This window comes from Dama dama, chromosome 4 (assembly GCF_033118175.1).
Source record: "Dama dama isolate Ldn47 chromosome 4, ASM3311817v1, whole genome shotgun sequence".
NCBI classification, from domain to species: Eukaryota; Metazoa; Chordata; class Mammalia; order Artiodactyla; family Cervidae; genus Dama; species Dama dama.
Genome location: NC_083684.1, coordinates 60351924 through 60368977, shown reverse-complemented (window position 1 = coordinate 60368977; position 17054 = coordinate 60351924). Strand labels below are relative to the sequence as shown.

The 17054-nt window shown below is 41.9% G+C and overlaps 1 protein-coding gene across 1 annotated transcript in view; it reads left to right on the top strand.

Annotated features, from left to right (window-relative positions):
* The first annotated feature begins 1796 nt into the window (after positions 1-1796).
* LOC133051540 (sulfotransferase 2A1-like) overlaps positions 1797-17054 on the top strand; it is a 34063-nt gene continuing 18805 nt past the window's right edge. The window contains exon 1 of the mRNA XM_061136047.1: positions 1797-1932. Within this exon, the coding sequence (XP_060992030.1) occupies positions 1797-1932 (136 nt within the window). The remainder of the gene's footprint in view (positions 1933-17054) is intronic.

The window sequence follows — 17054 nt, the reverse complement described above, 5'->3', positions numbered from 1 at the left end:
AGCAGACAGAAGGAAATAGATCGAGGACTTCCCTGATGTTCTAGTCGTTAAGAATCTGCCTGACAATGTAGGGGACACAGGTTCGATTAGTTGCCCACCAGCTGCGGGCAACTAAGCCCATGCACCACAACTGCTCAGCCCAAGCTCTAGAGCACATACTCAGCAACAAGAGAAGCCTGCGCACCGCAGCTAGAGGATAGGCCCCACTCAACGCAACTCTAGAGAGCCCATGAACAGCAGCAAAGATTCAGAACAGCCACAAATAAATAAACTTCTATATAAATAAAATAAAACATGTAAGAATGTGTCAGCTGCCTCAATAATAAAATGATAGCATTTTCTGTGGCTTAGGATTCAATCTAGGATTTAGCTTACATTCTCCCTTCTCCTTTCTCTGGGCCATATCCTCAGCTTTTCTTTTCTTAGGGCTTTTTTTTTTTTTTTTTAATAACAATTTGATATTTTGAATGGTAACAGACAATTATTTTGTACAGCTTCCTCAGAGTTTACACAATATGTTCTCATTAATACCTTCAGGTCTAGACTTCACGTTTTAAATATGCCCCCTCAAAAAGGAAGGAAGCAAGCAAGAGACTTCCCTGGCAGTTCAGTGGTTAAGATGCCAAGCTTCCAAATCAAAGTGCATGGAATTCGATCCCTAATCAGGGAACTAAGATATCACACACCTCCTGGCATGGCCAAAAACAAACAAACAAAAAAAAAAAAAAAAATGAAGAAGAAGAAGAAGGGGAGAGAGTAAATTTACTGTGGGGAAATCTAACAAACATTACCTCGGCCAAGTGATCAAGGTCAGTGGTGAGTTGTCAAGTTGATAGTGAAAGCCCTTGAAATGTTGGGATTATAATAGTATTTTACCTCCATGATCATTGGCTCCAAAACCCAGAAACACAGTCTAATTATCAGGAAAACATGGAGTACACCCCAAGAGAGGGACCTTCTCCAAAATATCTGACCAGTCATCCTCAAAACTGTCAAGGTCATCAAAGACAAGGAAAGTCTGAGAAATTGTCACAGCCAAGAGAGACCTAAGGAGACATGAAGACCCAATGTAATGTAGTGTCTGGGCCAGAATCTTGGAACACAGAAAGGATATTAGGTAAAACTAAGTCCATAAAATATGGACTATCAGAGTTCTTTGTACTCTTTACCATTTGCCTATACTTCTAAAAGTGTTGTACAAAATAATAATAAAGCTTATTTAAAATATTTTTTCAGGCTGTCCTCGTGGTCCAGTGGTTAGGATTCTACCTGCCAATGCAGGGACACAGCACGTTTCCACATGCCATGGGGCAACTGAGCCCCTGGGCCACATATTTGGTCCAGCAGCCTAGAGCCCGCGCTCCGCAACGAGAATAACCCCTGCTGGCTGCAACTAGAGAAAGCCTGCACACAGCAATGAAGACTCAAAGCAGCCAAAAAAATAAATACATATATTTTAAAAGACAAAACGTATCAAAGTGGTTCATTAAAAAACAATAATAAACTAAAATATATTTTCTTAATTCACCACGTCTACACCCTCCATCTTGTTACTAAACTCATGGTTCCCTCCCACGACATCAAACTCAGGTTACTCCAGAATGTTCTCTGAATGACTTCATGATTGCCAAATATTGTCAGTCTTGTGACCCTCTCTTTTCATCAGTAGGCACATTCCTCAGTGAACAGGGAAAGATTAATTATTGTTTGATGTTGACTATAAAACGGATCTCCCAGTCCAACAGTGACTATACTAAGGCTGAAACACCCATGAGAGGTATAAAGATCTCATTGTCATGACAGGAGAGTGTGTGTGGTTTGAAGGGATACCCTTCCCGAGCATGGGATTCCCATCTGAACACCTGAGACAGGAGCAGGAGAATTTTATTATTAAAGATGAGGATGTCTTACTGCTGACTTACCCCAAATCAGGTAAGAAAGCAGGACCAGATGCTGAGGATTGCTTCCTCATTCATTCAACAGGCAGAACACTTTCTGTATGCCGACAATGCTTTGGGGGAATAGAAATAAGCACTGATACCGCTAAAGAGCTGACTCATTGGAAATGACCCTGATGTTGGGAAAGATTGAGGGCAGGAGGAGAAGGGGGCAACAGAGGATGAGATGGTTGGATGGCATCACTGACTCAGTGGACATGAGTTTGAGCAAACTCTGGGGTGTATTGGAGGACTGGGAAGCCTGGTGTGCTGCAATACATGGGGTCACGAAGAGTTGAACATGATGGAACAACTGAACAACAACAGCCACTGGCTTTCAGAGAAAAAGGATATAGACAGGTAGTTATACAATAAACTGAGTACTCAGAGGGATAACCTAAGGCATCAGGGGAACCCATGGGATTGAATCACAAGGCAGATTCAGGTGTATGCAGAGAGGAGTGGAAAGAGATGGCTGGCCAGGGAAGTCTATAGAAGAAATAGGGGTGGGAGGTAATTATGTGTGATTATCTAACATATCTAACATAACCACACATAATTACCTCCCTCTCCTATTTCTTCTATGCCCTGACCAGTAATGCTGAAGAAGGTGAAGTTGACCAGTTCTATGAAGACCTACAAGACCTTCTAGAACTAACACCCAAAAAAGATGTCCTTTTCATTATAGGGGACTGGAATGCAAAAGTAGAAGTCAAAACACACAGGCAAATTTGGCCTTGGAGTACAGAATGAAGCAAAACAAAGGCTAATAGAGTTCTACCAAGAGAATGCACTGGTCATAGCAAACACTCTCTTCCAACAACATAAGAGAAGTCTCTACACATGGACATCACCAGATGGTCAACACCGAAATCAGATTGATTATATTCTTTGCAGCCAAAGATGGAGAAGCTCTATACAGTCAGCAAAAACAAGACCAGGAGCTGACTGTGGCTCTGATCATGAACTCCTTATTGCCAAATTCAGACTTAAATTGAAGAAAGTAGGGAAAACCACTAGACCATTCAGGTATGACCTAAATCAAATCCCTTATGACTATACAGTGGAAGTGAGATATAGATTTAAGGGACTAGATCTGATAGACAGAGAGCCTAATGAACTATGGACAGAGGTTCGTGACATTGTACAGGAGACAGGGATCAAGACCAGCCCCAAGAAAAAGAAATGCAAAAAAGCAAAATGGCTGTCTGAGGAGGCCTTACAAATAGCTGTGGAAAGAAGGGAAGCAAAAAGCAAAGGAGAAAAGGAAAGATAAACCCATTTGAATGCAGAGTTCCAAAGAAGAGCAAGGAGAGATAAGAAAGCCTTCCTCAGTGATCAATGCAAAGAAATAGACAAAAACAATAGAATGGGAAAGACTGGAGATCTCTTCAAGAAAATTAGAGATATCAAGGGAACATTTTATGCAAAGATGGGCTCAATAAAGGACAGAAATGGTGGGACCTAACAGAAGCAGAAGATATTAAATTTTCATTCCAATCCCAAAGAAAGGCAATGCCAAAGAATGCTCAAACTACCATACAATTGGACTTATCTCACATGCCAGTAAAGTGATGCTTAAAATTCTCCGAGCCAGGCTTCAGCAATACTGAACTGTGAACTTCCAGATGTTCAAGCTGGTTTTAGAAAAGGCAGAGGAACCAGAAATCAAATTGCCAACATCTGCTAGATCATCAAAAAAGTAAGAGAGTTACAGAAAAACATCTATTTCTGCTTTATTGACTATGCCAAAGCCTTTGATTGTGTGAATCACAATAAACTGTGCAAAATTCTGAAAGAACTGGGAATACCAGACCACCTGACCTGCCTCTTGAGAAATCTTGGCCACCTGATGCAAAGAGCTGACTCATTTGAAAAGACCCTTGTGCTGGTACAGATTGAGGGCAGAGAAGAAGGGGATGACAGAGAATGAGATGGTTGGATGGCATCACCGACTCAATGGACATGGGTTTGGGTGGACTCCGGGAGTTGGTGATGGACAGGGAGGCCTGGCGTGCTGTGGTTCATGGGGTCATAAAGAGTCAGACATGACTGAGCGACTGAACTGAACTGAACCGAACTGAATTAGTTTGATTGTGGTGGCTTTTCACAATGTGGTGTTGTTGTTTAGTCGATGAGTCATATCCGACTCTTTTGGGACTCCATGGACTGTAGCCCGCCAGGCTCCTCTGTCTTTGGGATTCTCCAGGCAAGAACACTTGAATGGCTTTTTATTTCCTTCTCCAAGGGGTCTTCTCCACCTAGGGAAAGAAACTGCATCTCCTATATTGGCAGGTGGATTCTTTACCACTGAGCCACGGTGAATCCCTCACAATGTGTACATATATCAAATTAACATGTATACCTTAAAGATATACATTCTTTTTTTCAAGAATTTTGAGTTTTACCTTTTGATTATTATTATGACTTATTGTTGGCTGTGCTGGATCTTCATGGCTGAGTGGGTTACTCTCTAGTGGCAGTGGGCAGCTCCTCTTGTTGTGGAGCACAGACTCTAGAGCTTCTGTGGGGGTAGCGTGGGGCTCAGTCATTGTGGTGCACATGCTTAGTTGCCCTTGCAGGTGGAATCTTCCTGGACCAAGGGTGGAACCTGTGTCTCCTGCATTGGCAGGCAGATTCTTAACCACCAGGGGAGGACTACATTTTTTTTAAAATTAACTTTAAACCATATTTATTTTCCTTGATATTTATATATATATCATATTGAAAAAATACATCATATGCATTTCTATGTAAAGTATATGTTTATTCTTTTTCTCTTAACATTTCTGCTTTGTATTAAAAGACCATAAGCTCCCTGCTAGCAAGAACAAGGCTTATCAAGTTACTTGTATAATATAATGGGGCAATGGAGAGTTTAGCATTGCCATGTTGACCCTACTGCTTTTGAACTGACAATGTTAAATATATACATTTTCATTTGTTAGCTATAATCAAGGCAGGAGGGCAGGGAGTAAAACTTAATTATCTCAGCCAAAAACAAAAAGTGGAAGAAATGACATCTATATTGAGATAAAAGGAATGAATGCGAAATTATTTTGCAAAAAGGGATAGTTTCTGATAAAGGTATCAGCATGGATCGTGGTCAGGAATTGGAAAAAAGCCTGACAAATCCAAGGGACAGAAAGGATGTGAATCATACATCTGTGAGGGGCGGGGTCGTTGAGGGACTGTGATTGGGCAAGAAGGAAGGTTGATGACCTTAAAAGTTGTGTGGTAGTGAAAACCCAAGGGCAATGGGAACATAATGTATCACAGGATTTAATAAATAACGAAATGGTGGAAGCAACCCAATGTCCACTGACAGATGAAACAAAATGTAGTAGCTGCATATAATAGAACACTATTCAACCTTAAATAGGAATGATGTTCTGACTCACAGACAACATGGATAAACTATGAAGACACTCAGTTCAGTTCAGTCACTCAGTCGTGTCCGACTCTTTCTGATCCCATGAATCGCAGCACGCCAGGCCTCCCTGTCCATCATCAACTTCCGGAGTTTACTCAAACTCATGCCCATCGAGTTGGTGATACCATCCAGCCATCTCATCCTCTGTTGCCCCCTTCTCCTCCTGCCCCCAATCCCTCCCAACATCAGGATCTTTTCCCATGAGTCAACTCTTCACATGAGGTGGCCAAAACACTGGAGTTTCAGCTTCAGCATCAGTCCTTCCAATGAACACCCAGGACTGATCTCCTTTAGGATGGACTGGTTGGATCTCCTTGCAGTCCAAGGGACTCTCAAGAGTCTTCTCAAACACCACAGTTTCAAAGCATCAATTATTCGGCGCTCAGCTTTCTTCACAGTCCAACTCTCACATCCATACATGACCACTGGAAAAACAATAGCCTTGACCAGACGGACCTTTGTTGGCAAAGTAATGTCTCTGCTTTTTAATATGCTATCTAGGTTGGTCATAACTTTCCTTCCAAGGAGTAAGCGTCTTTTAATTTCATGGCTGCAGTCACCATCCGCAGTGACTTTGGAGCCCAAAAAAATGAAGTCTGACACTGTTTCCACTGTCTCCCCATCTATTTCCCATGAGGTGATGATTTCAGATGCCATGATCTTAGTTTTCTGAATGTTGAGCTTTAAGCCAACTTTTTCACTCTCCTCTTTCACTTTCATCAAGAGGCTTTTTAGTTCCTCTTCACTCTCTGCCATAAGGGTGGTATCATCTGCATATCTGAGGTTATTGATATTTCTCCCGGCAATCTCGATTCCAGCTTGGGCTTCTTCCAGCCCAGCATTTCTCATGTTGTACTCTGCATATAAGTTAAATAAGCAGGTTGACAATATACAGCCTTGACATACTCCTTTTCCTATTTGGAACCAGTCTGTTGTTCCATGTCCAGTTCTAACTGTTGCTTCTTGACCTGCATACAGGTTTCTCAAGAGGCAGGTCAGGTGGTCTGGTATTCCCATCTCTTTCAGAATTTTCCACAGATTATTGTGATCCACACAGTTGAAGGCTTTGGCGTAGTCAATAAAGCAGAAATAGATGTTTTTTCTTGATGTTTTTTCTTTTCTTTTCTCAATGATCCAGGGGATATTGGCAATTTGATCTCTGGTTCCTTGACCTTTTCTAAAACCAGCTTGAACATCTGGAATTTCATAGTTCATGTATTGCTGAAGCCTGGCTTGGAGAATTTTGAGCATTACTTTACTAGCGTGTGAGATGAGTGCAATTCTGCGGAAGTTTGAGCATTCTTTGGGATTACCTTTCTTAGGGATTGGAATGAAAACTGAAATTTTCCAGTCCTTTGGCCACTACGGAGTTTTCCAAATTTGCTGGCATATTGAGTGCAGCACTTTCACAGCATCATCTTTCAGGATTTGAAATAGCTCAACTGGAATTCCATCACATCCACTAGCTCTGTTTGTAGTGATGCTTTCTAAGGCCCACTTGACTTCACATTCCAGGATGTCTGGCTCTAGGTCAGTGATCACACCATTGTGATTATCTGGCTCGTGAAGATCTTTTTTGTACAGTTCTTCTGTGTATTCTTGCCTCCTCTTCTTAATATCTTCTGCTTCCGCTAGGTCCATATCATTTCGGTCCTTTATCAAACCTATCTTTGCCTGATATGTTCCCTTGATATCTCTAATCTTCTTGAAGAGATCTCTAGTCTTTCCCATTCTGTTGTTTTCCTCTATTTCTTTGCATTTATCACTGAGGAAGGCTTTCTTATCTCTCCTGGATATTCTTTGGAACTCTGCATTCAAATGGGTATATCTTTCCTTTTCTCCTTTGCTTTTCACTTCTCTTCTTTTCACAACTATTTGCAAGTCTCCCTCAGACAACCATTTTGCCCTTTTGCATTTCTTTTTTATGGGGATGGTCTTGATCCCTGTCTCCTGTACAATGTCATGAACCTCCATCCATAGTTCATCAGGCTCTCTGTCTATCAGATCTAGTCCCTTAAATCTATTTCTCACTTCCACTGTATAGTCATAAGGGATTTGATTTAGGTCATACCTGAATGGTCTAGTGGTTTTCCCTACTTTCTTCAGTTTAAGTCTGAATTTGGCAATGAGGAGTTCATGATCTGAGCCACAGTCAGCTCCTGGTCTTGTTTTTGCTGACTATATAGAGCTTCTCCATCTTTGGCTGCAAAGAATATAATCAATCTGATTTTGGTGTTGACCATCTGGTGATGTCCATGTGTACAGACTTCTCTTGTGTTGTTGGAAGAGAGTGTTTGCTATGACCAGTGCGTTCTCTTGGCAAAATTCTATTAGCCTTTGCTCTGCTTCATTCTGTACTCCAAGGTCAAATTTGCCTGTTACTCCAGGTGCTTCTTGACTTCCTACTTTTGCATTCCAGTCCCCTATAATGAAAAGGACATCTTTTTTGGGTGTTAGTTCTAAAAGGTCCTGTAGGTCTTCATAGAACCATTCAACTTCAGCTTCTTCAGCATTACTGGTTGAGGCATAGGCTTGGATTACCATTATATTGAATGGTTTGCCTTTGAAACGAACAGAGATCATTCCGTCGTTTTTGAGATTGCATCCAAGTACTGCATTTCGGACTCTCTTGTTGACCATGATGGCTACTCCATTTCTTCTAAGGGATTCCTGCCCACAGTAGTAGGTATAATGGTCATCTGAGTTAAATTCACCCATTCCAGTCCATTTCAGCTCACTGATTCCTAGAATGTTGACATTCACTCTTGCCATCTCCTGTTTGACCACTTCCAATTTGCCTTGATTCATGGACCTAACATTCCGGGTCCCTATGCAATATTGCTCTTTACAGCATTGAGCAAAATAAGTGATACACTATATGATTCCACATAAATGAGGTTATCAGAAACCAAAAGTAGAATAGACGCTAGAGACTGGCAGGGACTGGAAAGAGGGTGACATGGAAAGTTGTTACATAATGTGTCCAAAGTTTTGGTTTTGCACGATTAGAAAGTTCTGGAGGTCAGTTACACAACAGTGTAAATATACTTAACCCAGCTGAAATGTACTCCTGAAAATGGTTAAGATGGTGCCTTGGATTATCTGTATACTTTATGAGAATTTTTTAAAGTCAGATTGAAATGGCTAACCAGAGAAAGAAATGACAACCCACTCCACTATTCTTGCCTGGAGAATCTCTATGGACAGGAGTGTCTGGGGGGGGGGGGGCTATAGTCCATGGGGTCATAAAGCATTGGACACGACTGAACAACTAAGCACAAAGTAACTGACCATGATTTTCCTTTCTTTATCTAGGAATGAACTGGTTGATGGAAACTGTCTGCCTGATTCATTCTAAGGGGGACCCCAAGTGGATCCAATCTGTGCCCATTGGGGAGCGCTCCCCTTGGGTAGAGGCTTTCAGGGGGTATAATCTATTAAAAGATAAGGAAGGCCCACGTTTCATCACTTCTCACCTCCCTGTCCAACTCTTCCCCAGGTCTTTCTTCAAGTCCAAGGCCAAGGTCAGTGCACATAGTAAAGATAGGCTTGATCAATACTCATTAAACTTTAACTTACCTGGCAACCAGTTGAAGATCTGATTGAAATGCAATTGTATTCAGTAGGTATGTGGTGGGACCTGAGATTCTGCTTGTACACACCACAGCCATACTAAGTACAAAGGTATAGAGCATTCCAGAGGTTCTATAAGCCAGATGTAAACCAGAGACAAAGAGAAACCATAATGCCCAAACCTTAGAAAACCACATTTAAAGCCTAACTAGAATTCATAACTGTATTATACCCTACATAACAGTCTTTTGCCAAAGAAGGTTGAACATACTGCACAATTGCACTCATTTCGCATGCTAGTAAAGTAATGCTCAAAGTTCTCCAAGCCAGGGGTCAACAGTACATGAACCGAGAACTTCTCAGTGTTCAAGCTGGATTGAGAAAAGGCAGAGAAACCAGAGATCAAACTGCCAACATCAGTTGGATCATAGAAAAAGCAAGAGAATTCCAGAAACACATCTACTTCTGCTTCATGGACTACACTAAAACCTTTGACTGTGTGGATCACAACAAACTGAAAAATTTTTCAAGAGATGGGGATACCAGACCACCTGGCCTGCCTCCTGAGAAATCTGTATGCAGGTCAATAAGCAACAGTTAGAATTGGACACGGAACCACAGACTGGTTCCAAATTGGGAAAGGAGTATGTCAAGCCTGTATGTTGTCAACCTGCTTATTTAACTTATATGCAGAGTACATCTCGAGAAATACCAAATGAATGAGGCTCAAGGTGGAATCAAGATTGCTGGGAGAAATATCAATAACCTCAGATATGCAGATGCCACCACCCTTATGGCAGAAAGTGAAGAAGAACTATAGAGCTTCTTGATGAAAGTGAAAGAGGAGAGTGAAAAAGTTGGCTTAAAACTCCACATTCAGAAAACAAAGATCATGGCATCTGGTCCCATCACATCATGGCAAATAGATGTGGAAACAGTGGCTGACTTTATTTTGGGGGGCTCCAAAATCACTGCAGATGGTGACTGAAACCATGAAATTAAAAGACACTTATTCCTTGGAAGGAAAGTTATGAGCAACCTAGACAGCATATTAAAAAGTAGAGACATTACTTTGCCAACAAAGTCCTGCCTAGTCAAGGCTATGGTTTTTCCAGTAGTCATGTATAGATGTGTGAGAGTTGGACTATAAAGAAAGCTGAGTGCCAAAGAATTGATGCTTTTGAAATGTGGTGTTTGAGAAGACTCTTGAGAGTCCCTTGGACTGCAAAGAGATCCAACCAGTCCATCCTAAAGGAGATCAGTCCTGAGTGCTCATTGGAAAGACTGATGTTGAAGCTGAAACTCCAATACTTTGGCCACCTGATGCGAAGAGTTGATTCATTGGAAAAGACCCTGATGCTGGGAAAGATTGAGGGCATGAGGAGAAGGGGATGACAGAGGATGAGATGGTTGGATGGCATCACCAACTCAATGGACATGAGTTTGGGTGAACTCCAGGAGTTGTTGATGGACAGAGAGGCCTGGCATGCTGCGGTCCATGGGATCACAAAGAGTCAGACACGAGTGAGCGACTGAACAACTGAACTGAACCCATAAAATAACAATTGCTATTATAGATTTTCAAAGTGTCCAATATGAGAATTCTCTCAGCCCAGTCCTTAAAACCTGGAAGCATTTCATAAATTCTTAGTATGTTAATGATGAAATGGCAAAGAAGAACTGGATCCTGCCATGCAGTTAGGTATTTAAATTTAACCCCATACCTGTGAGTCTAAAGCAAGTTCTTGACCCTTATGCTTAGAAAGAGAGATTTCAGGGACTTTCCTGGTGGTCCAGTGTTTAAATCTCTGTGCTTTTAATGCAGGACTTGTGGGTTAGATCCTTGAGCAGGGAACTAAGATCCCACAGGCCACACAAAGTGGCCAAAAAAACCCCAAAAAAGATTTCTTTAAAAATTAGGTTGGTATAAAAAAAAAAAGTGTGAGAGATTTCAGTCCATGGTGTCTCAATTTCTCTCCAGCTTATTATCACTACATCTGTTTATTTAGTTTGCATTTTCATTTTTATTTACCTTCAAACTTAGGGAAATCTTGCATGAAATACAGAAAAAATTCTTGTACAAAATTCACACAGATTTACCAACAGTAATGCTTTTGAACATTGGAGGGCAGGAGGAGAAGGGGACAACAGAGGATGAGATGGTTGGATGGCATCACCGACACAATGGACATGTGTTTGGGTTGACTCTGGGAGTTGGTCATGGACAGGAAGGCCTGGCGTGCTGCGGTTCATGGGGTCGCAAAGAGTCAGACACGACTGAGTGAATGAACTGAACTGAATCTTTTGCAACATTTGCTAGATTATGCTCTCATTTCTTTCACTCTCATATACAATATAAACTTTTTCAGCCATTCGAGTGTAAGTTACAGAAATCCTTTCCTTGTCCCTCAAAACTTCAGTATATGAGACTTCTCTGTTTCGCTCAGTGGTTGAGTCCACCTGTCAATGCAGGAGACAAGGGTTCCATCCCTGCTCTGAGAAGATCCCACATGTCACAGAGCAACTAAGCCCATGCACCACGACTATTGAGCCTGTGCTTCAGGGCCCGGCAGCCACAACTGCTGAAGCCCTTTTGCCCTAGAGCCCATGCTCTACAACAAGAGAAGCCACAGCAATGAGAAATCTGCTCACTGCAACTAGAGAAAAGCCTGGGCAGCAACAAAGACCCAGCAGAGTTAAAAATAAATAAATACAACTATTTTTTTAAAACTTTATCTTTTCTAAGATCAAGAATATTTCCTTTATAAACAAAAACATGACAGAAATCAGGGAAGTTAGTATTGATGCAATGTTATTATCTAATCCACAGTGTGCATTCAAATGTGGTCAACTGTCCCAATAATAAAATACTAGCATTTTCTGTGGTTTAGGAGTCAATCCAGGATTTAGTTTACATTCCCCCTTCTAATTTCTCTGGACCATATTGCAGTTTTTCTATCCTTACAGTTGTTTTAAAATAACAGTTTGACAATTTGAATGGTACCAGACAATTATTTTTTAAAGATTCCTCAATCAGAGTTTATGGGAGATGTTCTCCATTAATACCTTCAGGTCTAGACTTCATCTTTTAAATATGCCCACACAAAAGGAAGGAAGGTAAGGACTTCCCTGGCAGTCCAGTGGTTAAGACTCTGAGCTTCCAAAGAAAGGGGTTCAATCTCTGATCAGAGAACTAAGATCCCACATGCCATTAGGCCTGGCCAAAAAAATTTTAAAAAAGAAGAAGAAGAAGAAAGATGGTGAGAGTAAATTTACCGTGGGGAAAGCTAACAAACATTACTTCTGCCAGGTGATCAAAGTCAACATCAACAATGAGATGTCAGTGAAAGTGAAAGTCAATCAGTCCTGGCTGACTCTTTTCAACCCCATAGACTATATAGTCCATGGAATTCTCCAGGCCAGAATTCTGGAGTGGGTAGCCATTCACTTCAGGGGATCTTACTGACCCAGGGATCGACTGGGGTCTCCTGCATTGCAGGTGTATTCTTTACCAACTAATCTATGAGGGAAAGCCCCTTGTGGCTCAGCTGGTAAAGAATATGTCTGCAATGTGGGAGACGCGGGTTTGATACCTGGGTTGGGAAGATTCCCTGGAGAAGGGGAAGGCTACCCCCTTCTGGTCTAGAGATTTCCATGGGGTCACAAAGAGTCAGATATAACTGAGACGTCAGGTGCATAGTAAATACCCTTCAAATGTTGTGACTGTACTAGTATTTTATCTCCATGATCTTCTCTCCAAAACCCAGAAACCCAGTCTAATTATGAGAAAAACATCAGGCACACCCCAAGAGAGGGACCTTCTCCAAAATACCTGACCAGTAATCCTCAAAACTATCAAAGTCATCAAAGACAAGGAAAGTCTGAGAAACTTTCACAGCCAAGAGAGACCTAAAGAGACATGAAGACGCAATGTAATGTAGTGTCTGGGATAGGATCTTGTACCAGAGAAATGATATTGAGTAAAAACTAAGGTAGTCTGAATAAAGTATGGACTATGAGAAGTCTTTACCCTATCTTTACAATTTTCCTATACATCTAAAAGTGTTGAAACAAAAATAACAAATTTTATTTAAAAATTTTTTTTAGGATTTTCCTATGGTCCAGTAGTTAGGATTCTGCCTGCCAATGCAAGGGACATGGGTTCAATACCTGGTCCAGGAAGTTTCCACATGCCCTGGCACAACCAAGCCCCTGTGCCACATATTCAACCCAGCTGCCTAGAGACCCACCTTTGTTGGGGTCCAGCCCCAGCAGGATCCAGGGGAACCCTCAGGATGAACGGCGTCGGCGAATGAGAGAGAGGGAGAAAGAAAGAGAGAGAGAAAGAAAGAGACCAGACCGGAATGTGCAGCAGAGTCTGGCTGTTGCTTTATTTTTCACCATAGCCTTTATACCCTAAGCTGGTACATTTCTAAGGGGAAGATAAGCATACAGACTTAGTTTAACATTACATCAGCTTTTCCTTCACAAAACCAGGTGTTCTCTGTATATTTTTGTTTATGAGAGTATTTTTCCATAGATTTTTTTGTACATTATCTTCTGGCCTTGAGCTTAGCAGAAAACAGAAAAGTGGTAGTCTCATGGTACAACAGGTTGTAACATAGTAGAAATACAATCCTGTTAACACAAAGGTTAGTCTTTTTGCAGAAGTTCTCAGCTAAATGTATCTAAAAAGTTTAACACACAAAGACTCTGCGGCTCTGGTGAGGCAGCCCCTGTTTAGCACTCCTGGTTAAAATTAATAATTATCTTATTGTTTTTACACTAGGGCTAAACTCTTATTTTTCTAGATCTCCAACTATATTAACAATAGTTTCTACTGCACAACCTCAGCACATTAACAGCAATCAAACGTTGATCCAATAACCACTTTTAAATAATATTTTTTGTGTTCTCTAATAGGGCTTCCTCACCCCCCAAAGGGCTCTGTGCCTATTAGGGCCTTTTTTATGGTTAATCTCTATGTATAATATCTTTTGGCTTTCAGGCCTGTTAACAATTTATGGCTTGCACCTGGCGTAACTTTAAGCAACTTCAATAGCTGACCCTGTCTTTTTTGTGGTTAATCTATTTTCTATTAGGTGTCATCTCCATGGGAACTAGATAGGATTACATTTTTACAGAACAGAAATGCGAAGGACTGCAAAAACAGCAGATATGGCACAAAACAGGCTCTTAGTCTAAAAGTTAATTACCTGCAAGAAGTCACCAGCTAATCTCTAACTAAAATATTTTCTATTAGGCACATTTGTGGCCATTTTATTTGTGGAGCTTTTCTCACCCAGCGGAGGGACCTATGCTTAATAGTTTCTTTTGTTAGCGTAGTGTGCTTAGGATGTTTAGGACAATCATGAGCATTTTTTGCAATGAGAGCACACATTTATCAAACAAGCCAGAATGCCAGCAAAAGGGTTTGAATCGAAGCATTTCCTTCATCCTTGGCCCCTTCATAGGGTACCAGCATCTAGGACATTTATTAATTAGGGTTTTAAGTTGGTCTTTATTCAGTGAAAGAGAAGCAGGAGAGCTCTCGGCAGACAACACAAGAATGTGCAGCAGGGCAAACAAGAACAACAGCAGAAAAGGGGGGAGGATACAGGGTCGGGTAGAGGCTGAGGCCAACCTGGAGGGTCCCTTATAGCCTGAACGGCTTTGCATGTCAGGTTTTTTCCTCATGAACTCGTCATGGATGGGATCCTGGACGGCCTTGCCTGTCAGGTATTTTCTTCACTACCTCATCATGGGTGGGATCTCCCATAATGGCTCCCAGCACACCTTGGCAGCAAGAGAGTAACCCCTGCTTGCTGCAGCTAGAAAAAGCCCACACACAGCAATGAAGACCTGGCGCAGCCAATAAATAAATAAACTTAAAGACATACATTTTTAATCCACCACATGTCTACACCCTCCATCTTGTTACTAAACTCCTGGTTCCCTCCCATGAAGTCAAACTCAGGTTACCCCAGAATATTCTCTGAATGAGCTCACAGTTTCCCAATATATCAGTCTTGTGACCCTCTCTTTTTTGGAGGCAGGCACACTCATCAACGACCTGGGAGAGATTAATGATTGTTTGGTGTTGACTATAAAACAGATCTCCCAGTCCAACAGTGACTACTGCTAAAAGGCTCACAAGAGGTACAAAGAGTTCATCATCATGACAGGAACGGTTGTGTCATTTGAAGGGATACTCTTCCCAAGCCTGCATTACTCACATGAAATCCTGAGAGAGGTGCAGGAGAGTTTTCTTATTAAAGATGAAGATGTCTTACTGCTGACTTTCCCCAAATCAGGTAAGGAAACAAGATTAGATACTGACAGGATGTGGCTATGGCCTACATATATTCAGCAGGCAGATGGAACGCTTTCTGTATGCCGACAATGCATTAGGGGAATAGAAATGTGCATTGATCCCACTGATGTTCACAGAAAAGGATCGAGCCAGGCAGTTACACAGTCAGCTGAGTGCTCAGAGCGGGTAATCAAAGGCATCAGAGGAAACCATGGGAATGGAGCATAAAGCAGATTCAGCTGTTTGTAGAGAGGAGTGGAAGAGGATGGAGAGTGATGTCTGCAGAGGAAATGGGCTGCTATTGTTTAGTCACTCAGTCCTGTCTGACTCCTTGTGAATCCCCTGAACTGTAGCCCACCAGGCTCCTCTGTCCATGGGATTCTCCAGGTAAGAACACTGGAGAGGGTTGCCATCTCCTTCTCCAGGGGATCTTTCCGAGCCAGGGATTGAATCCTAATCTCTTCTTTCTCCTGCCTTGGCAGGTGGATTCTTTACCACTGAGCCACCAGGGAAGCCCTAGAAGAAGTAGGGGAGGGACGTAATTCTGTGAGATGATGTATATGTTAATTCGCTTGATGGTGGTAGTCTTCACCATGTGACATGTAACAAATGAACATGTGCACCTTAAATATACACATTCATCTTTTTAAATAGAATTTTGCTTCTTGCTTTTATTATTATTCTTGATCTATTTTGGACTGTGTTAGGTCTTCATTGCCGCGTGGGCCTTCTCTAGTTGCAGTGTGAGGGCTTCTCAAGAGGTAGCTTCCCTTGTTGTGGAGCCGGGGTCAGGGCTTCAGTAGTTGCGCCTCATGGCGCAGGAGTTGCGGCACACGGGCTTAGTTGCCCCACTGCCTGTGGGATCTTCCCGGGTCAGGGATCAAACCCATGTCTCCTGCATTGGCAGGCGGATTCTTTACCACTGAGGCCCCAGGGATGCCCTATTTCTGCTTTATATGAAAGAGACAATAAGCTCCCTGCTAGCAGAAACAAGTCTTATCCAGTTACTTGTATAATATAATGGAGCAATGGAGAGCATAGTCTTGCCATGTTCACCCCACTGTTTTTGAACTGAGGGTGTTAAACATATACGTCCTTAACATGTTAGTAATAAGTCAATAAAATGAGGTGGGAGGGCTGGTGTGGGGAATAAAACATAACTACCACAGCCAAAAAGCAAGATAGAAGAAATGACAACTAAATTGAGATCAAAAAGAGTGAACTCGGGGCTTCCCTGTTCAATCCCTGGTCATCAAAGTTTTCACATCCTGTGGAGCAAGTAAGCCTGTACACCGCAAATACTGAGCCAGTGCTCTAGGGCTCACAAGCCACAACTGCTGGAGCCGTGTGTGTAGAGCCTGTGCTCCACAAGAAAAGAAGCCACTGCAATGAGAAGGCTTCTCAGTGGCCCCTGCTCACTGCAACTAGAGAAAGTCCGAGTGCCACAATAAAAACACAGCACAGGCATAAATGATAAAATAAATAAAACTTGTTTTAGAAAAAAAGAGAGAATTAGTAGCAGGAAAAGAAAATTTTAAAAAAAAAGAGTGAATGTGAAATTATTTTGTGAAAAGATATATTTTCCAGGACTTCCCTGATGGTCCAGTGGTTAACAATCTGCCTGCCTTGCAGGGGACATGGGTTCAATCCTTGGTCCAGAAAGATCCTCCATGCTGTGGAGCATATGCCATGTGCCGCAACTACTGTAGCCTGCAGGCTCTAGAGCAGATGCTCTGCAACAATAGCAGTAACTGCAGTGGGAAGCCTGAGAATCACAACCAGAGAGTAGCCCCCTGCT